Source organism: Stegostoma tigrinum, chromosome 9, assembly GCF_030684315.1.
Source record: "Stegostoma tigrinum isolate sSteTig4 chromosome 9, sSteTig4.hap1, whole genome shotgun sequence".
NCBI classification, from domain to species: domain Eukaryota; kingdom Metazoa; phylum Chordata; class Chondrichthyes; order Orectolobiformes; family Stegostomatidae; genus Stegostoma; species Stegostoma tigrinum.
The window spans coordinates 55,158,119-55,183,664 of NC_081362.1; the positions used below are offsets into that span (position 1 = coordinate 55,158,119).

At 42.3% G+C, this 25,546-nt stretch overlaps 1 protein-coding gene across 1 annotated transcript in view; it reads right to left on the reverse strand.

The window, feature by feature from the left end:
* Positions 1 to 875: 875 nt before the first annotated feature.
* Positions 876 to 25,546, reverse strand: part of batf3 (basic leucine zipper transcription factor, ATF-like 3) — a 30,067-nt gene continuing 5,396 nt past the window's right edge. The window contains exon 3 of the mRNA XM_048536306.2: positions 876 to 3,395. Within this exon, the coding sequence (XP_048392263.1) occupies positions 3,183 to 3,395 (213 nt within the window). The 3' untranslated portion in view covers positions 876 to 3,182. The remainder of the gene's footprint in view (positions 3,396 to 25,546) is intronic.

Below are 25,546 nucleotides of genomic sequence, written 5' to 3' on the forward strand. Positions count from 1 at the left end.
CTTCCTCATATTAGACTCATTGCTCAAATCCCTGAGAGAACACAATAATCTATCTTGGCCTTAAACATGTTCAAAAATGTTGCATTCATAACTTCCTACAGTAGCGAATTTGAAAGGTTCACAACCCTATGAGTGAAGAAATTTCTCATCTCAGTGCTAAGTAATCAATCCCCTTCTGAAGCATGTTCTTGGATTTCAGCAAGGAGAAACATGCTCATAGTATCTACCCTATCAAGCCCTTTGGAATCCTTAACGTTTCAATGGTATCAACTCTCATTCTAACTCCAGAGATTATAGGCTTAATTCACTGAATCAATCTCAGTAGAATGACTGTCTCATTTTGGGAAACTTGCCTGCACTGCTTCCAAGGTAAATAGATCCTTCCTTTGTTATGGAGACCAAAACTGCCTACAGTACTCCAGGTGTAATCTCACCAAAGCCTTTGACATGTGGAGCCACATCCTTATTCTTCTAGTCTAACCCCCTTGTGGCAAATGCTGACTCTACACTTCCTGTTCGTTAACCAAGTGTCCGTCCCAGTTAATATATTACCCCAACTCCATGAGTTCTTATCTTGCATGTCTGCCTTTGTAGTGGCACTTCATCATTTCTTTTTGGAAATTACATAAATTGCATCAATTGGTTTACTTTTTTGTATGGAAAAATGGAATCCATTTTTCATTTAACATTTTATATTATTTATCATTTATTACCTTTTTTTTGAGTCTATCCAACCAACCTTAACCAGCTCTCATACCTTCTAAATAGCTTTAAGTCTATCTTTCTTGTCTTGGCTTGAGCATTTCACTCAAACATTCACCAGTCATTTGTACCAAATTTTTTTTATTTTTTTAACTTGCAAAATCTTTGTGATTGTATGTGAGTGACTTGATGCTTTGGGGAAGGTGCGATAAAAGCAAAAGAAACGGAAATTTTAACGTGTCTAACTTTCAGTCACTAGATGTACTGTTCGTCAGTTAAGCATTCATTAACATTAAGACAGACTGTATCTACCACAATGGTTACCGATCACCTGTCTTTAACAGAGGACACACGTTCATTGTTCAAAACAAAAGCAATCACAGAACAGCAATAATTAAAAGGAGTATCAAAAAACCATGGAGATTCAAGATTTGAGACGTAAAATAACCATGTCTAAAGATTAAGCCATTAGCTACTTTCAGAAACCACAAAAAAGTGTATGAATCTTCATAATACGTCACAGACAAACATTTGGATTCTAAAATGTTATTGTATGAATACTTTACAGTTCATCTGAATTTTCTCTTAATGGATGCAAGAACCTATCACTGTGGTGAAGAATTGCTATTTTTTGTTTTGTGGACATAGCTACGTGCTGTTTTTTTCATTTAGTGTAGGATATGATGTTGAGCTTTCTTCACCTTTTAGAGGAAATGAAACTCCCACAGAGTTCAAATCTCAGGAGTGAGTAGCCACAAGAAATATAACTATTCATTTGGTCAGTTTTATTTTTATTTAAGGACAGAACAAAGTTTACTACTTGCTGGTTTCAAAACTTATGACATTGAAAATACAGCTAAAAGGGCAGCGTAGGGGCAAGGTGTTGGGGATGCAAAGGTTTACTAAACAAATGCAAAATTTCGGAACGTTTGTCTCAAAAAGCTGACTTTCTTACTGTTCACGACAAAGCTTATTAAATTGTGTAACCAAATATTATATTCTCCTGGCCTGCCTTTGTGCGGATGTGTTTAAAGTTAAGATGCATGCCAGGTTTCAGTTACGAGGACTATCCAACTGCTAAGAATCTTATAGCATTTGATTTCAGAGGAGCATTATACATATATTCCCTGAACAATATGCAAAATAAAGAAAAATTTATGGGCTGAACGTAACACTTTTTGGCAAAGTACCAAGTGTGTTGAGATTTTTTTTGGTGCGTTTTTCACTATACTCTAGCAAAATTTTTTCCCTTGTCTTACCAAAATTGCCTCATCAACTACCTACACTGCCCCTTTTATGTCCCTCTCATCCAATTCTAGCCCAATCTTACTTGGCACAGTTCACAGAACAACTTGCCACTCCCAGGATATCCCAGAATTGACTCGCATCCCTGGCACTGGGGGTCGATAAAAAGCTGTTGTGCACCAGGACAAGCGTGGCAAGTGCGATCTGCCCTGCATGGTTCCTAGCGTGTACCTTGGACATGGTAGACAATGAAAGGTGGGCACCCACATTGTGGGAAGGGATCTGTACCTGTAAGCTACTACCCTCGTCTTAACTGAGGACTGCTGATATCCATGACAGTTTTTCTGACTTTCTGTCTGCACTAAGTGGAAAGGCAATATAGATGCACCATAAGCCTGGTATCTCTGGATGAGAGGGCAGAGTGCAAAAAGGGAAGGCAAAGCAATGCAAGTCTGGGATGCCAAGAGCATTCAGAGAGGCTCAGAGCAAGTGATCACTGTGATAACAAGCACACAGTCCGGAGATGCAGCCACGTCTGGTCCATGAGATGGCTGCTAATCCCTGAATGCACTGTAGCAGTATTGCAACTTGAGGTGCAGCACTGAAGTGTTGAAGTATCTTTTAAGTGAGTTGGAGGTGTGCCATTAAGATTCATAGAGGTTGGCACCTATTGGATGCCAATGTCTGTGGATATAGGATGCTTAAGAGAGTGCCCTGAGATATTGTCACCAAGTAGCGAGCGGAAGTTGTCAAATATGCATTCTGACCTCCCTAGTGAAATACTTGATGTCTAGTTTGTTCAAAGTATTTAGGTAAGAGACGAAGCTGAATATTAATGAAGTGAATTGTGGCATAACAAGGCACTTAACAATCCCTTTAATTAGCAATCCACTGGTGTCTAGTGAGAAACTTGCCACACTGTTCTGGAGATACATAAAAGACATAGTGAATTGCTTGCAACATCATTTTCGGATTTGCTGACTTCTTGTCGTACTCATCCACAAGTCTCGCCGTACTGCACATTGTTCAGGTCACTATAAGTGTGCCTTTGTCTTCAGACTTGGCATGACAGTGCACAGGACCACAGCAGCATCAGTTCATAATATGGGCCAACATCTCATAAATAATGTCCTCACGACTCTCTATTTACAAAACAAAAATCGAACACATTCAAACATTTGACAATGTATCAGAATCTTCTGTGATAAAATTAAATTTTGCAATTTCAGTGCCACTTAAGAGACTTCACTTTGACCAGGACGTGCTAAACAGCTGGCAAGTCCATCTGAGTGAGGCCTAGGCATTGTGACAAAGTTCATGGCACACTGTATCAGTGGACAAATGCGTTCATGATCTTTCAAAGCTTCTGATAAATGTTTCACTTCTTCACTAAGTTTCCTTATTTCCCTTTTTAGAGCAGTATTTTCCTGTTCCAATCTTTCATATTCCTGTTAAAACAAAAACATATCTTAAATAGGAGAAACTCAAAGAAAAGGGTAAACTAAAGTATATTTATCATTAAACTTAATTTAGACAAGGTTGGCTGAGAATTCTCTCTGCTAATAATAATGCTGGAATCTCAAACAAGATGAGTAGGCTACGATCAAAAGCATATACGTTGTGTGCAAGCGTTTTGCAAGTGAAGTGCTAAAGGTGTGTAATATTTGGTGTAAATCTGGGAAGGAGACAGCAATTATAAGATCATAATGATTAGCTAATCATTAGGTTTCATCAGTACAATGAGAGAGAAAAAACAGAGAGAGAGAGAGAGAGAGAGAGAACAATGAAAGGCGGGGGTGGGGGATGGGATGGCTAAGCTAAAAGGGGAACAGATGAAAACAGTGAAATAAGTAGTTTCACAGGACAAACACCTTCCCCAATTTCAAAGCTTTTTTTGAATCCACACTTCAAAGGGGCAATTGATTTGATCAAATTCAAATATCCTCAGCCTTTCCACTTTGGAGATGGTCCAGGGTGTGCTAGCTAGATGGATAAAAAACTGGCTGGGCAACAGGAGACAGAGAGTAGTAGTAGAAGGGAGTTTCTCAAATTGGAGACCTGTAACCAGTGGTGTTCCACAGGGATCTGTGCTGGGACCTCTGTTGTTTGTGATATATGTAAATGATCTGGAGGAAGGTGTAGGAGGTCTGATCAGCAAGTTTGCAGATGACACTAGGATTGGTGGATTAGCTGATAGTGAAGGGGACTGTCAGAAATTACCGCAGAATATAGATAGGCTGGAGAGTTGGGCAGATAAATGGCAGATGGAGTTCAATCCGGGCAAATGCGAGGTGATGCATTTTGGAAGATCAAATTCACGGGCAAACTATACAGTAAATGGAAAAGTCCTAGGGAAAATTGATGAACAGAGAGATCTGGGTGTTCAGGTCCATTGTTCCCTGAAGGTGACAACACAGGTCAATAGGGTGGTCAAGAAGGCACATGGCATGCTTTCCTTCTTTGGGCGGGGTATTGAGTACAAGAGTTGGCAGGTCATGTTGCAGTTGTATAGGACTTTGGTTCTGCCACATTTGGAGTACTGTGTACAGTTCTGGTGGCCACATTACCAAAAGGATGTGGATGCTTTGGAGAGGGTGCAGAGGAGGTTCACCAGGATGTTGCCTGGTATGGAGGGTGCTAGCTATGAAGAGAGGTTGAATAGATTAGGATTATTTTCACTAGAAAGACGGAGATTGAGGGGGGACCTGATTGAGGTCTACAAAATCATGAGGGGTATAGACAGGGTGGATAGCAAAAAGCTTTTTCCCAGAGTGGGGGACTCAATTACTAGGGGTCATGAGTTCAAAGTGAGAGGAGGAAAGTTTAAGGGAGATATGCGTGGAAAGTTCTTTACACAGAGGGTGGTGGGCGCCTGGAATGCGTTGCCAGCGGAGGTGGTAGATGCAGACACGTTAGCGTCTTTTAAGATATATTTGGACAGGTACATGGATGGGCAGGGAGCAAATGGACACAGACTGTTAGAAAATAGATGACAGGTTAGACAGAGGATCTTGATCGGTGCAGGCTTGGAGGTCCGAAGGGTCTGTTCCTGTGCTGTAGGTTTCTTTGTTTCTTTGACTCCCACTGTAACTCTGGTGAACCCCCTTCAGAAAGGTTCAGGAATGCTAAGACCTGAATATTGAAGGAGATAAAGCCAGAACTCTGTGCTGTTGACTCTAGTTTCGCTCATCGCTAATGGAGCCAACTTAGAAACCAAGATACCAAGAACTACAGATGTTGGAGTCAGAATCAACATAGCGTTGAGGAACACTGCCAGTCAGGCAGCAAAGGAGGAGTGGGAAAGTCGATATTTCGGGTCAGGACCGTTCTTGGTTAAGTCACATGATGCACCACTTTTTAGAAAGACACAAATGAGAGGAGTGGGGAAAGGGATGCCAATCTGGCAGGGATGCAAACTGCATCCCTTAAGGTAGCATAGTATCAGTACCATTTAACAGAACGTGAAAAGGGAGCAACAAATGAGATTTTGGGACTGCATCCTAGGCCATCCCAAAACCCCACTCCCAAATATCTGGCAGATTCTAGTTACACTGGGTAAGCAGGTAGGTATAGCATTCTGGCCACTGACAAGTTTATGTTAATAAGGCGCTCCTTCATCTTCCCCAAACTCCAGAAAGAATAACACTATAGAAAATCAATTGTACAATCTTGGTATAACTGCCAGGAATGGAGCCCATGAATTCTCAGTCAGTACTTTCTTGTAAATTAGTTGATAGTGAAATAGAGTTTTAAAGTGTGATGGTACATAACAGAAGGTTATCGGTTTCCTGCCCTTACTAAACTTCCTAGATCCTCATTTTCACAGCAAGTGCGACCCAATGCACATGATAGCCAGATGTGCAGAAGAGGAATTATATTTCAGGTACTCATCCATTTTTCATGTTTTGTAGCAAATTAATACTACAAACTCCTGTTAACTGCAATGTCCAGATGAAGAAATGAAATGACTGTTATTCAATCAAACCTAATACAGAGAAAAAAGCAAAATAGCTTGTATTGTTACGGCATCATAAGACATACAGACAGAAGCAGGCCATTCAGCCCATCGAGTCTGTTCTACCATTCAATTAGATCATGGCTATTTTGATGATCCTCAACTTCACCTTCCTACCTTTTCCCCAGAACCCTGGATTCCCTTATTGGTTAAAAATCCATCTGAACATACTTACTGTCCCAGTTTCTATGGTAAACAACCCTCTGAAAGAAGAAATTCCTCCTCATTTGTCTTAAATGGGCGACCCCCATATTCTGGGATAATGCTCTCTGTTCCTAGGCTCGTCCACAAGGAGAAACAACTGCATTTAGCTTGTCTCAAGTCCTTAGAATGTTGCATGTTTCAATCAGGTCACCTCTCATTCTTCTATATTCCACAACTACAAGCCCATTATAACTCAAACTCTTGCCCACACCCGGAATCAGCCCACTGAATCTTCTCTGCACTGCCTTCAAAAAATGACAGCATAAACTCCTGAGGAGACTTGACTCATCTGATCTAATACTAAAGTTTGTCCTTGTGGGAAAAACTAGAAGCAGGGTCATAATTTAAAAATAAGGGATCACTCATTGAAGTTGGAGATGCGGAGATTTTGTATTCCTCATAGTTTCATTAAGTCTGCGAAATTCTATTCCCCGGAGAGCAGTGGAAGCAATGTCAGTGAAACAGGCAGCAAAATCCTTGGGATGTGTGCTTGATAATAGGACTGAAAGTGAAGAACCTGCACCAAGAAAATATATTGCCAATTTCCATTATTAAAATTCCAGCTGATGGTCATTTTACATTGACATCAGAAAAGGGAGAATACCGGCTAATTCAATGCATCATCTCCCCACCCAGTCAGAGTACAGGGGGGAATGTACCATTGTTGGAAGCCTTGCTGACTTTTCATTATATTTATTCCCTTATCAATTTTGAATTATAAGCTGGAAATGACTTGTGGACTTTGGGTCAGGTTGGTAAGAGGGAAAGAACAGACCAAACAAGCTTTGTTTGTTTGCAAATTATGGTCTAGTGGCTAACTGTAGGCTAAGCCTTGATTAAAAAGGTACAGAGACTCCAGGAAGAGCACAGAGTTTAAACAGATAGCAGAAGTTGACTATTAATAAGGTTAGTACCTGTAAATTGGTTCCGACATGACTGGAAGGGAGCCTCAGTTGAACAGATGTTGAATGGTAATTGAGGTCTCATGAAAAGTCAATTTATCAGGGTGGAGCCAGAATTAAATTTGTTTTATTGAACAATATTTTCTGAGAAACGGTTCTGGGCTGCTGCTGACACAGCACAAAGATGTAAAAGCTCCCTGCTGAAGCTGATACATCAGCTTCCGGAAACCCACAAAGCAGAAAGCTAAGTTAAAAGTACTGTTGCCTTTACCTTGGTAAATTGCAATGGTGACCCTGGTCACAATTTTAGGAAAAAAGCAGACAAAGAGTCCATATTTAAGCCTCTGAAACAAAGCAAAACTTTAAAGTGTGATTAGAGATAATGGGAACTGCAGATGCTTGAGAATCCGAGATAACAAAGTGTGGAGCTGGATGAACACAGCAGGCCAAGCAGCATCATAGGAGCACAGAAGCTGACGTTTCGGGCCTAGACCCTTCATCAGAAAAGAGGGATGGGGAGAGGGTTATGAAATAAACAGGGAGAGAGGGGGAGGCGGATTGAAGATGGGTAGAGGAGAAGATAGTTGGGGAGAAGATAGGTGGAGAGGAGAGTACAGGTGGAGAGGAGGGAGGGGATAGGTCAGTCCGCGGAGAGTGGGCAGGTCAAGGGGGACGGATGAGGTTAGTATGAGGAATGGGAGGGGGAGTTAAAATGGTTTGCGACTGGGAGGTGCAGTTGTTTAGTGCGAACCAGCGTAGGTGTTCTGCAAAGCGGTCCCCAAGGCTCCGCTTGGTTTCCCAAATGAAGAGGAAGCCACAACGGGTACAGCTGATGCAGTATACCACATTGGCAGATGTGCAGGTGGACATCTGCTTGATGTGGAAAGTCATCTTGGGACTTGGGATGGGGGTGAGGGAGGTGGTGTGGGGCAGGTGTAGCACTTCCTGCGGTTGCAGGGGAAGGTGCCGGGTGTGATGGGGTTGGAGGGGAGTGTGGAGCAGACAAGGGAATCACGGAGAGAGTGGTCCCTCCGGAAGGCAGACAAGGGTGGGGATGGAAAAATGTCTTTGGTGGTGGGGTTGAATTGCTGATGGCGGCAGTTTCGGAGGATGATGCGTTGTATCCAGAGGTTAGTGGGGTGGTACGTGAGGACTAGGGGGATTTCTCTTTTGGCGGTTATTGCAGGGACGGGGTGTGAGGGATGAGTTGCAGGAAATGCGGGAGACACAGTTGAGGGCGTACTTGACCACTGCGGGGGGGTGGGGTGGGTGGAATGGTGGTGGGCGTTGCAGTTCTTGAAGAACGAGGACATCTAGGATGTATGGGAGTGGAATGCCTCATCCTGGGAGCAGATGCGGCGGAGGCGAAGGAATTAGGAAATTTTGCAGGAAGATGGGTGGGAGGAGGTATATTCTAGGTAGCTGTGGGAGCACGCCTTCTTTCAACTTTTCCAATGTTTCACTAGACGTTTTAACTCTTCATTCAGCTGTGATTCCTTCGCAACACGAAAGTATCTGTCAGAGCTGAGAACCTCAAAACAGACATTATTATAGTCATAGATTCATATACATGGAAAGAGACCCTCCAGTTGAACTCATCCATGCAGGCCAGTTTTCCAATCTAAACTAGTCCCACTTGCCTGCATTAGGCCTATGTCCCTCTACCAAAATCCTTTTAAACATTGTAACAGTACCTGCACCTACCACTTTCACTGGTTCATCTACTGGATGCCAATCTCTATGTAAAAAAGTTGTCCCGCAAGTCCCTTTTAAATCTTTCTCCTCTCATCTTAAATATGCCTCCTAATTTTGAACACACCCACTCTACAGAAAAGACCTTTGCTATTAACCTTATCTATGCTCCTCTATAAGATCGCCCCTCGATCTCCTACACTCTAATGGAAAAATTCACAGCCTATCCAGCCCATCCTTACAATTCAAATCCTCCAGCCCCAGCAACATCCTGATAAATCTTTTCTGAACCCTCCCCAATTTAATATCATTCCCATAGCAGGCAACCAGAACTGCACACAGTCCTCCAAAAGTGGCTTCTCTGACATTCCGTACAACTCAACATGACGTCCCAACTCCTATTCGCAATGATCTGAGCAATGAAGGCAAGCGTGTTAAATGGCTTCTTAACCAACATGTCTACCTGTAATCCACTGTCAAAGAACCATGTACCTGAACCCCTAGGTCTTACTATTTAACAACACTGTCCAGGACCCTACCATTAATTGTATAAGTCCTGTCCTTGTTTGTTTTATCAAAATGCAGCATCTCACATTTATTCAAATTAAACTCCATCTGCTACTCCATTTCTTTGTAATCTTAGATAACCTTCTTCACTCTCCACCATACCACTATGTCTCCTAAATTTGCATTCAAATCATTTATATAAATTACAAACAAAAGTGGACCTAGCGCCAATTCCTGCGGAACACCACTGGTCGCAGGTTTTGAGTCCATAAAACAACCCTCTACCATCACCCTCTGTCTCCTACCATAAAGCCAATCTTGTATCCAATTGGCATACTCTCCCTGAATCCCATGTGATCTAACTTTACTAATTAATCTGTCACACGGAACCTTATCAATAGCTTTACTAAAGTCCATCTATCACTCTTCCCTCATCAATCCTTTTCATTACGTGCTCAAAAAACTCTTTGTGAAACATGATTTCCCACATACAAAACCATGCTGACTATCCCTAATCAAGCCTTGCCTCTCCAAATGCATCTAAATTGTATCTCTCAGAATCCTCTGCAATAGCTTTACTGCCACTGCTGTCAGACTCACAGGTCTATAGTTCTCAGGCTTCTCCTTACAGCTTTTCTTAAATAAATGCACATAATTAGCCACCGTCCTGACCCCTTACACTCTCCAAGAGATTCACTTGATCCTGGCTGTCTTTACCTAATATATGACTTCTTCTTATTCTGGACCACAGCCTGAATATTTTTATTCATCTATTGTTCCCTACTCTTACCAGCCTTACCCTTCAATCTAATTGGAACGTACTGCCTCTGAACTCTCATTATCTCACTTCTAAAAGCCTCCCACTTGCCAGTTGTCCCTTTACCTGCAAACAGTCTATGTCAATCATCTCTAGAAAATTCCTATCTCATACCATCAAAATTTGCCTTGCTCCAATTAAGAAAATTTATACAAGATTTATCCTCTTCCGTAACTTTTTAAAAACTGACAGAATTATGACCCCTGGTCCCAAAGTGCTTCCCCACTAACAATTCAGCCATTTGCCCTGTTTTATTCCGCAAGAGAATATCAAGTTTTGCTCCTTCTCTAATTGGTACATTTGCATATTAATAAATAATTTTTTCTTTTACACAGTTAACAAATTCCTCACCCTCCAATCCCTTAACTCCATGGCACTCCCAGTCTATGTTTGGAAAGTTGAAATCCCCCACTGCTCTACTACTCTTACATATACCTGCGATCCCTCTATGTATTTATTGTTCATTTTCCCCTCTGACTATGGTCAGGTGGGAGTGGGGGTTGGCTATAGTACAATCCATCAAGGTGATCACCCCTTTCTTATTTCTGAGTCCCACCCATAAAGCTTTGCTGGATGATCACTCAGAAACATCCTCTCTAAGTACAGCAGTAATGTTTTCCTAAATCAAAAACATCACTCTCCCTCCTCCCCTTCCCCACTTCTTTTCTTTCCTATAGCAACTCAAAACAAGAACACTGGGCTGCCAGTCCTGATTTTCACTCAGCCATGTTTCTTCAAAAGTCATGATGTACCAGTCCCATGTTTCCATACATGCCTTGAGTTCATCAGCCTTACCTGTAACACGTTTTGCATCGAAATAAATGCAGTTTAATTCATCAGCATTACCTCGTTCTCTGATTAATTCAGAACCATCGACATCTGTCTTTCTATCCTCACTACAACTTAGGACCCCTGTACTCTGACTAACTTAAAGACTCCTGAACTGATCTAGCAAATCTCCTCACCAGGGCATTGGTCGCCTTCCAGTTTAAGCGGAATTCATCCCTTTTGAACAGATTTTTTCTGCCCCAGAGGAGATGCCAATGAGCCAAAAATCTGAATCCTTGCCCACGCACCATCTCCTCAGCCATTGATTTATCTGTCTATCTTCTCACCCCCTCACTAGCATGTGACAATCTTCTGTCTGCGTTCCTGACAGGACAGTCCCTATAACAATTATTCTTGAACCTTGATAAACCCTGTTTATAATATAACATTCATTTTTGGTGCCCAAGATCTGGCTGCCACTTCTATTTTTCTCTGAGAGACTTATCTCCTTCATTAGTACCCAAAATAATATATCTGTTTGAGAGAGGAATGGTCACAAGATAATCTTACCTTCCTACCTCTCCTGACAGTCATCCATCTATCTGACTGAACCTGCAGTAAACTACCTCCCTAAAATTACTTACCTTCACACTATCTCTCCTGTATGCTTCACAGAGACTCTAAGTGCCTCGCTAGCCAATTCAAACAGGCTAATATGAGATGGATCCAAACAAAACTCCTGCAGACGACTTCAGGGACAGTCAACATTTCCCTGATCTCCCCGATCTGACAAGAGGAACACACCACTCCACGGGCTGCCATGATTACCCCTTAAGATTTGCCTTTTTAAAAAATTACTTGTTCATCATTCTGTCCCCGCTTCTCTCAATATGCATTTGTTTTGTTCTCACTATGAAATTAATAAAGGAAAAGAGAATGTGTGAAAACCAACAAGAGACATACAGCAGAACTTTCCACAGATATATGAAAAAGAGAGTAGTGAAAATAAACCAGGCCTCTTGAGGGAGAAACAGGAGTATTTAGAAAAAATAAGTGAATGGCAAAGCTATTTTACAAATACTTGGTACCTCTCTTCGCAGTACTAGACACAGGGAACATTCTGGAAACAGTGTGAAGCCAAGAAATTAGCATGAATCAGAAACTTAAAGAAATTGGTATTAATGAGAAAAAAAAACTGGAAAAATTACAGGCACTAAAATACATCAAATCTTAGGGACTTGACAGCCTTCCTCCTAAAGTTTAAATGATGTAACTACAGAAGTAACAGATGCATATTAAAGAATTTTCTAAAGATTCTGCGATGGTGCAAAACAATAGAAAGGTAGCAGAGGTAACCCCTTTATTTAAGGAGGTGGAGACAAAACTGGGGATTAATTAAAAGGCCAGGCATTAATAGGCCAGAAAATGCTAAGTTCTATTATTAGAGAGCGGGGTAGAATTGTATTCTCCTTTGTATGTTGGGGGCAATGATGGGACAAGATAGGAAAATATGAACTTGGTGCCAATAATCAGCTTTTCAATTTCACCCTATAGCTTTTAATGGCAATTTCAGAATCTCACTACTGAAATGCAACTATCGTATTTCCAAGCATTGCTACCCATTGTTATAAATAAGGTGAATTGAGCTAACAAACACAGAGGATGCTGGAGAAACCCATCAGATCTGGCAGCATATGTACAGAAAGAAACACCACAGAAACTACAACATCTCCTGAGTTTCTCCAGCATTCTGTTTTTCTTTCAGATTTCCATCATCTGAAGTACTTCGTTTTTACTCCTCATTTATATTCTACTTTTCAATTCTCCACTCCTTCCCTCAGAAACTAGATGGCACAAATGCCTGATAAATTCCTAGGTACAGAGGTATGTTGGTATTCTAGTGCATGAGTCACAAAAAATTAGTACATATGTACTGCATGTATTCAAAAGCTAGTGGGACACCATTCTTTACGACAAGAAAATCTAAATATAAAATCAACGGTGTTATGTTTCTGTTACATACGGCATTAGTAAAACCATAGCTTAAATACTGTGCGCTGATTTGACTCCTGATTTAAGGAAAGAAGTGAAGATGTTGGAAATGGTTCAGAGGAGGTATAAGAGATTGATTTCTGGAATGAGTAGATGGTTTTATAAGGATAGGTTAGACATGCTGAGCTGTTGAGAATGTTTCCTATTGTGGGTGAATCCACAATCAGGAGCACTGTTTTAAAATTTGGAGTACCCTTTTCAGCCAGATTTGAGGAGAATGTGTTTTCTTCTCAGAGGGTTCTGCAATTTTGGAACTTTGCCTCAGAAGGTGTGCAGGAGGGGTAATTGAATATTTTAAGGCACAGATGGACGGGTCCTTGTTAGACAAGGAAATCAAAGATGAGCAGGGCAGGTGTGGATTGTGTATTTATTAAACAAACATATCAGCCATGCAATAATTAAATGGCAGAGGCAGGTTTGAGGGACCAAATGGTCTTTATGTCTTAAATGACATGCAAGTCCGTGTGGGTAGCTGGTAGCTGCAACCCACCAATTATTTGTCCTGGCCATCATTCAACTGTGTCTTCACCACAACGTTTTCTGCATGGGCACCAACCTCCTCGATCCTTCAACCACAAAAGTCAGCAGTGGCAAGCCACCAGCCTAACCACGTCATCATGCCTGCTCTTGGACCAATGTAACTACCACGTCAGCCCTTCAATAGTTTACTTTGGATCGCAGAGACACCCATGTCTTGCATGCTTCTGCCAAGTTGCTTTGTGCGCAGGGATGCAAATGTATCCATACAGGGATAATGGGAACTGCAGATGGAGAATCTGAGATAACAAAGTGCGGAGCTGGATGAACACAGCAGGCCAAGCAGCATCTTAGGAGCACAAAAGCTGACATTTTGGGCCTAGACCCTTCATCAGAAAAGGCTGCAGATCATCAGATCCTGTATCAATGCAGGATCTTTTTATGGCTCTCCTTTTGATCCTTCCACCATTGGTAATTCATCAAAGTTTGAGTTTGTACAGACTGCTGCATTGCCTTGAAATCACTGAGCATTGTCTAGGATAGTGATGAACCTTTCCTCAGTGACTACTAAGCTATGAGGGAAAATGGAGAGGTTAACTGCCCATTAAACATCTCCCAGCCTTGAATGGCAACATGCTCCCTTGAAAGACTGATACATAGAACAAAATACATCATCCCTACAAAAATGTGAGGAACAATCAATGATTCTACAGTCTACCTCACAAGGTGGGTATAAATGCAGAATGGTGTGTGCAGGCCAGACCTTAACACAATCCCTCCGTGATATGTTTTGCCTCAGTGTTGTCCGCATTAGAGTTCAACATCTTGACTGCAGTCATTAACATCATGGTTCGCCGACATTGGGGGCTATCTGGAGTCAGGGAGCTGATTACCTGAGAGAGAGGAGCAATGCTGACTGATTGCAAATTCTTTCATCCTTAGAATGTCTCACATTGGCATGATTCAACCAGGTCAGACAGCAAAGAAGACATTAGAGCAGGTATTTTGCAAGTGTAATGAAAATGTATTTATAAAGTGCAAGCTTTTTGTTTGAGTGTAAGAACAGGAACTTTTCATGTTTCCCATTTCTTGGTCCAAAGACTGTCTGCTGGCGAATCTGGCTTGGGATTGTTGCTCCATATGGGATGCCGAGATGGAAGGTGAATTGAACAGGTCATAATGGGAGGGTAATTATTGTGCAGAATGGATATGGATGGTTTCAACTGGCTCATGGGTTTTTGTCACACGGTAGATGTGTGAGAAGTGATAATTATAATGTCAAGAATCTAGGCATGGGCTGTTTTGTAGAGGGTTCCAGTTATGACACACATTGTTATTGCCTGCTTACAGGCCTCACTTGGCAATGGTATGGCAAGGATATCCATTAGCCTACGCCGAGGAGGAGTCAGAAGTGGCAGGGCCTCCATTTGCCACCCTTCTGCCCAATTTATTGATACTCTGATTTCAAACTTGCATTAAATTCTGCTCGTTAATGCTGTTTCTCTCTCAACAGATGCTACCAGACTGGCTGAGTATTTCCAGCATTTTCTATTTTCATTTTGGCCTTCCAGGATCTGCAGTATTGCTGTAGCATCTGTAATATTTTGTACTGTTGAACAGTAGCCCTCTGCAGCACCAAATACAGGACCATAAAGTGTAAATTAGATTCCCTACAGTATGGGAACAGGCCCTTCGGCCCAACAAGCCCACACCGCCCCTTGAAGCATCGCACACAGACCCATCCCCTTATAACTCACACACCCCTGAAGACTACGGGCAATTTAGCATGGCTGATCCACCTAGCCTGCGCATCTTTGGACTGATTGAAGGATCTCAACCCGAAACTTCAGCTTTCCTGCTTCTCTGGTGCTGCTTGGCCTGCTGTGTTCATCCAGCTCTACACATTGTTATCTGTAAATTGTTAATTTGGTTTTCTATTGCAAGATTAGCATAATTTCCTTGAAAAGATTCGCTTTCTAATTGAGGGAAGCGGTTAATAATGAACATTCAAATTAGAGTCCCTCGTCTCTGATGACAGGGAACCTCACTCACTGGCTGCGCAAACTGGAGAAACCACAAGCAGTACTGACAATGGGTGTGACTTCCTGCTGCAAGCATGTAAAGCAAGCTCTCAAACTTCCCCAAATGGCAAAATTTATCAATAATATAACAAGGATCTCAAAAGTACAAAAGCATTTGGCATTGGGCTACTTCTATTTTTATTTCATGCAGCATGTTTTATAATCTAAGTTTTCATAATTTATTGATAATGAAGTTTTGTGTCGCTGTGCTGATTTAGGTTTTGTAAAAGTTAAGTTGAATTTATTCATTCATTTCATTTTGCACCCTTATGTCAGGGAAACATTTTTTACCACAGTGCCTGAACTGGAATTAAACCCAAATTTCATAGCTAGCTCACCCATTAACACATCAAAACTATATAATATAATTCACATGGCTCTCCATGGAGCTGAAAACATGTGGATCAGTTAGTTACTCAAAGATCTTATCCACTAGTGACCTCCACGAGAATATGTTGTGGGAAAGCAGGAGCCCATGGCACTATTGTCATATCTGGGGTGACTTGCTGCCTGAGAAAGACACAGAATATAACACTGGTGGCCACGTCTCAGCTACAGCACGACTACAATCCAACCATCACGAAGGCTGAGAAACTATCCCATTTATCACCGTGCAGAACTAACGAGAAAACAGCAAAGCGCTAAATGTATTGTTGAATGGCTGTGTGTCTAGGGTAGAGTCCACATTTGAACAATGCTAGTTCCTTGCTTGCTCAATTCAGCATACAACTCTTAAAGGGGAGGCATATTCTGAATTGGTAGTTTACAGAGATTGCAAGTAAAATATACAATGAATTATGATTCAATAAGGCAGAAAATATCGTCCAAGGTGTGGACACCTTGGTGGAAGAGAAGCAGAAAATTCCTCTGCCCCAAGGGGACAAGAGGGCAGGTAGATAGGCTAAAACAGGACAGTGGGAGCAGAATGCCATGTTCAATGTCAGAAATATAACCTCAAGAAGCTGGATGTTGTACGTTCAATCACACAAATGGCCATAGTTAATTAGTTCACCTTCAAATATCATATCATATAACTGTACCATTAGCCTCACAAGCTGGTTAATTCACAACACCCCATTTTTCAATGATGATAATTCAGAAATAATTTTTAAAGCTTTGCCTCACCCTTATGGTGCAAGCCTCTGACCTACAACACAGCTTGTGTGGATAACCAGGTTTTCAACCGTAACAGCACATCCTCTAACAAAACATTCACCTATAGACCTCTCCGTCACCTGCAGGACAAGTGATGTGATGGTTTACAGCCAAACCTTGTGCATTGTTAATTTCAGATACACAAGAATGGCAACTTGGTCAGGGAGAGATGCAAGAGAAAGATCAGGCGGCATTAGTGCAGAGTAAAATCTTCAGGTTTCTGGTCAATGATCCTTTATCAGAGCTCTGTTTCTCTTAGGTGCTGACTGACCTCCTGGGTATTACCACAATTGTCTGCATTTATTTCTCATTTCCAGCATCTGTAGTATTCTGCTTTGGTATAAATGAAGGAAAAGCATCCTCACTTGCTTTCACTCTTAGCCATCAGCTTAAATACTGCACTCATTTTGGAGGATGGGTCAGAGACAATAGGTATGATTGGGTTAAAGTCAAGGTAAGTCACAAAAGATAACTCAGATACCAGATTGGCAGACAATATGTACTTTGTTACAGAGGATTCAGAGGAGAAGATAGATTAAACAGCCTACAGAAGGATGCCAACAGGTAGGCACACAAAAATGCTTGGTACTTTCTAAATCTTACCATTGCAAATGGTGATTTAAATATAAATTTAGATAAGTTTTGGATAAATAGACAAGATCAGCAATGGTGACCACCAGGTGGTGTTTGGGTACATGGGGACCCAAGAGTAGGTCTTCTAACCCTTTGTGAAATGAAAGAAGATAATGGATCGCCTGCAATTTAACCCTATATACTTGGCATTGGCACATATCCTTTAGGATCTTCTCTAATAAAAATCTATCCATTCTTACAAACAGTCCTTGTGGAAGGTTCCCCAATTTGTTATGGCTTCAGATGTGATACTCCAGATTGTTAAACTCCCAGGTGAGGAGGGATGAACTTGCTCTCCTTTTTTCAATCACCTGCTCAGTTAGTTGTAACAAGTTTAAAGTTAAAAGGATCTTTACGCTTGTGAATGTCTTTCTCCCAGGCCAAAGGAATTTAGGATTTTAAAGGATCCAATTTAACCAGGTTATCTTGAGCAAACAGAAGAGACTGCTCTGAAGAAGGGTCACTGGATTCAAAATGCTAACTCTGTTTTCACTCCATAGATGCTAGTTGCTGAGTTTCTCCAGGAATTTCTGTTTTTGTTTAAGAGAGAGTTCATTAGTTATTAAATGCAAGAAATAATGATGCAACATACGCACATGCAGATTGGGAATAAGGAATGATTCCAAAGGAAAAGATAAAATTTTAAAAATCAAATGAGTTAGTTTCACAGTCACTCATGAAGAACAGATGGAAGAACAATGAGGGCATAACAGTGGCTGTTAATGCAAAGTATTGGCATTGGTAGTTAAACAGTCAAACTGGATGGTGAAGGTGGCGTTTGGTACACTTGCCTTTACTGGTCAGTGCCCTGGGCATAGGAGTTGGAACATCATGTTGCAATTATATAGAACATTGGTTAGGCCACTTTCAGAGTGTACTGTGTAGAGTTCTGGTCTCCATGCCATAGGAAAGATGTTGTTCAACTTGAAAGGCTTTGGAAAAATTTACAAAGATGTTGCCGGGACTGGAGGGTTTCAGCGATAGGGAGAGGCTAAACAGGCTAGGGTTTCCCCCCCCCCGGAGTGTAGGAGGCTGAGAGGTGGCCTCATAGAAATTTGTAAAATCATAAGGGGTATGGATAGGGTGAATAACCAAGGTCTTTTTCCCAGGATAGGGGAGTCCAAAACTAGAGGGCATAGGTTCAAGGTCAGAGAGGAAGGATTTAAAAGGGAACTTAGGGGCAACTTTATCATGTAGCGGGTATTGCATGTATGGAACGAGCTGCCAAAGGAGGTGTTGGGGGTGGGTACAATTACAACATTTAAAAGGCATCTGGATGCGTAAATGAATAGGAAATGTTGAGAAGGATATGGACCAAATGCTGGCAAATGGGACTAGGTCAGTTTAGGATATCTGCTCAGCTTGAACAAGTTGTGTGTAGGGTCTGGTTCCACGCTGTATGACTATGAATTCAAGCTTCTTGGTTTTGCAGGTCAACTGAAATTCTTTGGTGACTCTGATAGTGGTTGGCTAGCATCACTCACAGCAATAGACTGCCCACTCCCTTTCTATACTTGAGGGGCAGGGGTGTTTAATAGCTGTCTCAAAGCTGTGATTTTCATTGCATACGAGTTCACAGTAGGACACACAACAGCACAGCGTCTAACAATATATTCACTAACACACAAACCAGTTAACACTCATTTTTAACACCCCATTTTTTTTGTACGTCCCTGGAAAGTTAAAGCATAAACCTGGTCAGAAGGAAATGCCTCCCTACTGAGAATGTCCCGAGTAGTCACTCCCATGTTCTCCCTTTCTTTTTCATCCTTTTGTTTAAGTTTACTTGAATCTGTACATGTGTGACATTCCAGAATTTCTCTCTAGGCAGCCAGTGGACTCATATCCAAAGTTATCTTAGCTCTATCAGTCCACATATTAAAAAAAATGCGGGAATTAAAGTTTAAAATATCCATAGGCTACCTGGGGTTGTTGTCAGTGATCACGACACCATCTAAATTTGGCCTTTTCAGGAGAGAAAGTTCCAAAGTCAAATGAATGAAGAATTATTTCTTAATTTCACTCCTCAAAAGTCTGCCTTTAAAATTTTGATTGTATACCTCAATTTCAGAATGGCAGCCAATGTAGACTAGTGGAGTTCTGCAGGGGTTCAGTGTTGGGATTGATAAGGGGGATAAGAGTTACAGGGAGAAGGTAGGGGAGTGAGGTTGAGATTGATTGAATGGCAGAGCAATGCCGACGCAATGGGCCCAATGGCCTAATTCTGCTCCTACGTCTTGTGGTTAGGTAGAAACTTCTCATTGGCAGAGGGTTGAGAACCAGAGGACATCAATTTACCATACTGATTAAGTTACTGATAAGAACCATCGCTAGCATGGGAAAATATTAATGATCTGGATGAAGGAACTGAGGGCCTTGTGCCACCTGCAAACTTAGCAACAAAGATAAGAGGAGAGGGAGGTGTTGAAGAGGTGGGAGGCTGCAAAAGGACTTGGACAGGCTAGAAGAGTGGGCAAATAAGTGCCAGATAGAATACAATGTGGGGAAGTATGAGGTTCTGCACTTTGGTAGAAAGAATGCATAGAACAAAGAAAATTACAATACAGGAACAGGCCCTTCAGCCCTCCAAGCCTGCATCGACATGCTGCCCTTCACAACTAAAACCCCCTACCCTTCTGGGGACCCTATTCCTCTATTCCCATCCTGTTCATGTATTTCTCAAGAGGCCCTTTAAAATTCAGTAAAGTATCAGCTTCCATTACCTCCCCTGGCAGCGAGTTCCAGGCACCCACCACCCTCTTTACAAAAAACTTGCCTCGTACATCATCTTTAAACCTTGCCCCTTGCACCTTAAACACATGGCCCCTGGTAACTGACTCTTCCACCCTGGGGAAAAGCTTCTGACTGTCCACTTTGTCCATGCCCTTCATAACCTTGTAGACCTCTATCAAATCGCCCCTCAACCTCCATTGTTCCAGTAAGAACAACCCAAGTTTCTCCAACTTCTCCTCATAGCTAATGCCCTCCATACCAGGCAGCATCCTGGTAAATCTTTTCTGTACCCTCTCCAAAGCCACCACATCCTTCTGATAGTGTGGCAACCGTAATTGAACACAATATTCCAAATGAGGCCTAACTAAGGTTCCACAAGCTGCAACATTATCTGCCAATTTTTAAACTCAATGCCCCAGCCGATGACGGCAGGCATGCCATATGCCTTGTTGACTACCTTTTCCACCTGCATTGCCAATGTCAGTGACCTGTGTACCTGTGCACCCAGATCCCTCTGCCAATCAGTGCTCTTTAGGGTTTTACCATTTACCGTATATTTTACATCTGGATTAGACCTTCCAAAATGCATTACCTTACATTTTTCTGGTTTAAACTCCTACTGCCATCTGTCTGCTCAAGTCTCCAAATGATCTGTCTCCAGCTGTATCCTTTGAGACTCATCATTAGCCGCAATTCCTACCAACCTTTGTGTCGTCGGCATATATTATTTTCTTAATAAGGAAAGTACAATCTGAAGTACAAAAGGGACATTGGAGTACTAATTCAGGATTCTCTTAAGGTTGACATGCAGAGTCAGGTGGCAGATAGGAAGGCAAATGCAATGTTAACATTGCTTTTAAAAGCAGAGATGTACTGCTAAGATAACAAAGTGTGAAGCTGGATGAACACAGCAGGCCAAGCAGCATCTCAGGAGTACAAAAGCTCAGGGCTGTTTAAGGCTCTGGTCAGATGCATTTGGAATATTGCATGCAGTTATGGGCCCCGTATTTAAGGAAAGATATGCAAGTGTGGAGGGAGTCCAGAGCAGGTTTACAAGAATGATCCCAGGAATGAAGAGCTTGTCATATGAACAGCGGTTGAGGACTCTGGGTCTGTACTGGATTGAAGTTAGAAGGAGGGAGGGGATAATCTGATTGAAACTTAGAGGATACTGAGAAGTCCGGATAGAGTGGACATGGAGAAGATGTTTCGACCAGCAGGAGAGATTAGGACCTGAGGACACAGCCTCAGAGAACTAAGATGAGGAGGAATTTCTTCGCCGGAGGGTGCTTAATCTGTGGAACTCATCACCACAGAAGGCTCTGGTAGCCAAGTCATTGAATGTCTTCAAGAAAGAGATAGGTAGGTTCTTGATTGGTATAGGCTTCAAGGGTTAGGGAGACAAAGCAGGAAAACAGGGTTGCAAAATATATCAGCCATGATCAAATAGCAGAGTAGAGCAGGTTCGATGGGCTGAATGGCCTCTTTCTGTTCCTATGTCTTAAGGTCAGTGACAACTGTTCTCATTGGCAGAGGGACTGAGAATCAGTAGACATCAATTTAAAAAACTGATTCAATTACTGATTAAGAGCCAAAGATTGCTTGAAAAAATACTTTTCTATGCAGCGAGTGGTTGGGATCAGGAATGCATTGCCCCAGAGTGCGAGGCAGGTGGATTCTAGTTTTTAAAACTTAGACTGAATCTGTATATGTAGAAAAAAATATACTAGACTATGGGAAGAGGGTGGTTGAGCAGAACTAGTAGAATTTCTGCTGCAGAGAACCAGCACAGAGATTGGGGTGAAATTACTGAGCAGCAGTCATGCAATGACTCTACACTTCTAGTCAGCTTAGTAGCAGCCCTCCGATTTATGGTGGTGTCTTAAATGCACATGACCTAGCAGACTGTGGTCAGGGCACCAGCCACCGACCTGCATGAGACTGCATATTGTGTTTAGTTGTGTACCAGCTGGAATCTGAGAGATTGAAATCCATTCTGGCTGTAATGCATGTTATAGTTTGCATGCAGCACACAAAGTGATGTGCATGGAGTCAATAATGTCTTGTATGATAGGGAAGCCTGCAATCCTCATGAAGCTATGTGCTTGTTCCACCTTTTACTACCTGGTGAAAAATTGAAATGTATTACGACTTGTTGGAATACAGAACCTCAGTGACATCCCTTACACAATAGTGGAAAGCAAACTGGGAGATAGTACAAATATTGCAAGCTCCAGGCTGGAGATGCTCAAACTCGTAAAAGTTCATGGCCATGGTCACGTTCACAGCCACTGTTTATCAGTGTCATATGTGGGTCCTCTTCATAGGCTTTGCTGAAATCTATTAAAACTACATCAACTGCACTGGCCACAGCATCTTCTTCCAGCCCTTAGGTTGTAATGTGACTTCTGCGATGCTGACATACATGCGATTGATCCTTTAACTAAGGGGAATAGCAACTTTCTGTCCATGCCCCTCATAGTCCAATACACCTCATATCAGGTCCCTTCTCAGCCTTCTCTGTTCCAAAGAAAACCCCTCAAAACTTATCCAGCCTCTCTGATAGGTAAACTGCTTCATTCCAGACAATATCCTGGTGAATCTGCTCCGCAGCCACTTTCCAGTGCAATTACATCCTTCCTATTGTGAGGTGACCAGAACTGCACACTCCAGCTGTGGCCTGACCAGAGCTTTTTACAGCTCAACATAATCTAACTACTCTTATAATCTATGCCACAACTGATGAAGACAAGCGTCCCATATGCCTTCTGAACTACCCCACGAACATGTCCTGCCACATTCAGAGATCGATGGACATGCATCCCAAGATCTCTCTGTTCCTCTGTGCTTCCGAGTTTTCAGCATCCATTGAATACTCCCTTGTCTCGTTACTTCTTTCAAATTTCATCACCTTACATCCTTCAGGGTTAAATTCTATCTGCCATTGTTCTGCCCATTTGACCAATCCATCTGTATCCTCCTGTAATCTAAGACCGGCTTCCTTACTGTCAACATGCGGTCTCTCTTTTCCTTCTTCTCCAGTCCTGAATAATTTTGGACATCCAGAGTTCTGATAGCAAGTCTTTCTGCAGAACTGTTGCTTTACGTCAAACTTGTTCAGTGTTAGCCACACCACTCTCTGAAGACTTCAACCATTTTAAGCAACTATGTACCTAGCTCCAGGGTCTGCTTATGACGCTAATCTCCAGGGCCTGACATTTGCACATTGTTCCAGAGCAAGAGCCTGAGTCAATGCTGCCATTGGCTTTGACATTCAGGATACATCCTGCGTGATGTAGTTTGCTCTTCGTCACACTTCCTCTCATGCAGGCATGATCCCACAAAATGACAGAAGTTGGCAATGCTCAGAATATGTACAAAGATCCCAAACAAGGCACAGGAAAATTCAAGCATGGGGCTACGAAAGAAATGTCGGCCCCAGCGCAGAATCGGTGCGTGCTTCTGCAATCATAGGCTGTTTCTGTCCATGCTTACTGTTGATTGGTTCGACAGTGAGACAGTTAGGAAAGAAAGAACTGGCACAGAAAGAGAGAGAGAGAGAGAGAGAGAGAGACCAGGGGAGCTGAGGTTGCCTTTCACTAGGTGCCAGGAGCCTTTAGTCCAAAACTGGGGTTGTGGGAAGGACAAGGGCTGAGCAAGGGCAACCTTTGCCAAGATCAGATGTGAGTGCTGGGCTAGGACAAAGGCATCCTCAGCCAGCAGGGGGTGGCCTTTTGCCAAAGTTTGGGTGGCTGGTGCTGTTAGCCAGGTCTAAGAGGAGGGCTGCTTTTCTATTTAGGTTTTCCATGTGTTCCAATGCTGGGGAGGGGTAGCATCTGCCAAGACTTTATGAAGAGTTTATATGAGGTGTGAAGGGACAGATGAAGGAGCTCGCAAGAGGAACGGGAGAAGAAAAAGGGGCTGTAAGAGATAGAGGGGAGCAGAAAGAGTCTGCAAGAGGAGTCTTGGTGAGTGGAAGAAGGGAAAGGGCAAAGGAGGCTGCAAGAGAGTGGGCAGTGGGAGAAGGAGGCTGCGAGGGGAATTGGGAACAGGGCTGTTGCATTGGGAATGGAAGCAAAGATAGGTTTTAGCGCAGGTTTAGAATGCAAGGGGGGAAAGAGGAAACAGGCAGGCTGCAAAAGGGGATAAAGTGAGTCAAGGAGTTGCAAAGTGTATTTTTTCTGTTATCAAGGTTCACTTGTGTGAATAGAAATAACTCAATATTGGAAGTGAGTAAATTGGTGCTAAATTGGTGGAAGGTTTTTGCCATTTTTAAACTAGGAAGTGAAACCAAGAGTCACTTTAAAAATTCTCATTTATACATTGTTGTAAAAATAAACCTACGCATAAAATTTAAGAGCAGGGGGTTATGCAGGAACTGTATACAACACTGGTTAGGCTGCAGCTAGAATACTGTATGCAACTCTGGAAAGCACATTATAGGAGGGATATGATTGGACTGGAGAGAGTGCAGGGGAGATTTACCAGGATGTTGCCTGGCCTGGAGATTTTTAATTTTGAAAAGAGATTGGATAGACTGGGGTCGTTTTCCTTGGAGCAGAGGTGACTTAAGGTGAACATCACTGAGATGTATAAAGTTGACAGCATAGACAGGAAGGAAATCTTGCCCTTTGGAGTTCAGATTTATGGTAAGGGACAGGAGATTTAAAGGGAGTGGGAGGAAATATACATTCACACCCAGGTGGTGGTGGGAACCTGGAACTGGCTGCCTGTAAGGGTAGTACAGGCAGAAACCTTCCTAATATTTAAGAAGTATTTAGAAGCATACTTGTGATTCCAAGGCAAAGGCTTTAGGCCAAGTGCTGGAAAACAGGATTAGAACAGTCAGGTGCTAGTTTTGACTGGCAAAGACTCAATAAGCTGAAGGGTCTTTCTCTGTGCTGTAGACCTCGATGACTCTGTTGTGAGGTTCAAGTCATTTGGAAGTTGATGCTGTCTGCAAATTACATCCAGCCAGGTTCAAAGGATAGGAGCTGGTAAAAAGGACAACCAAGTTGTGAGACAAAGCTCTGGTTATAACGTGCTTCACACTGCAAGCTGAGTTTTCGACGAACTTTATTTACAGAGGTAGTGGGCCACAAGAGTCAAGTGGTTTGGAAAGACATATATAAGATACTTAAACCCACTGTCACTTGGTTCCCAATTGTGGGCGCTTGAAGAATATGAAAGGAGGGTTAAATCTGGTAGAGGTGGTCATGATGGGGCCAGAGTCAATAATCTTTGCATCTGGCCCTGCCTAGCACCTCTACACACTGAGCAACAGCTAGCAGAAATCAATTGGGAACTAATCTGAAAGTAGGTGATAGTCCTTGTTGCAGCACTGGTGAGGTTACCTTCCTGTTGCTGAATATATGTCCAGCTGTACAATGTTAAGTGAGAGAGACTGATTTCATTATCTACTTACCCTGCATACTTCTGAAGGACATTCCCTGCATTCTTGATGTTGCTCCCACCAAAATGTTTGGCACAGCAAGCATCAGGCAAGTGTACATATACCACTGACCTTCCTATGGAGACAAATTAGCAACAGCCCTGCCAAAAA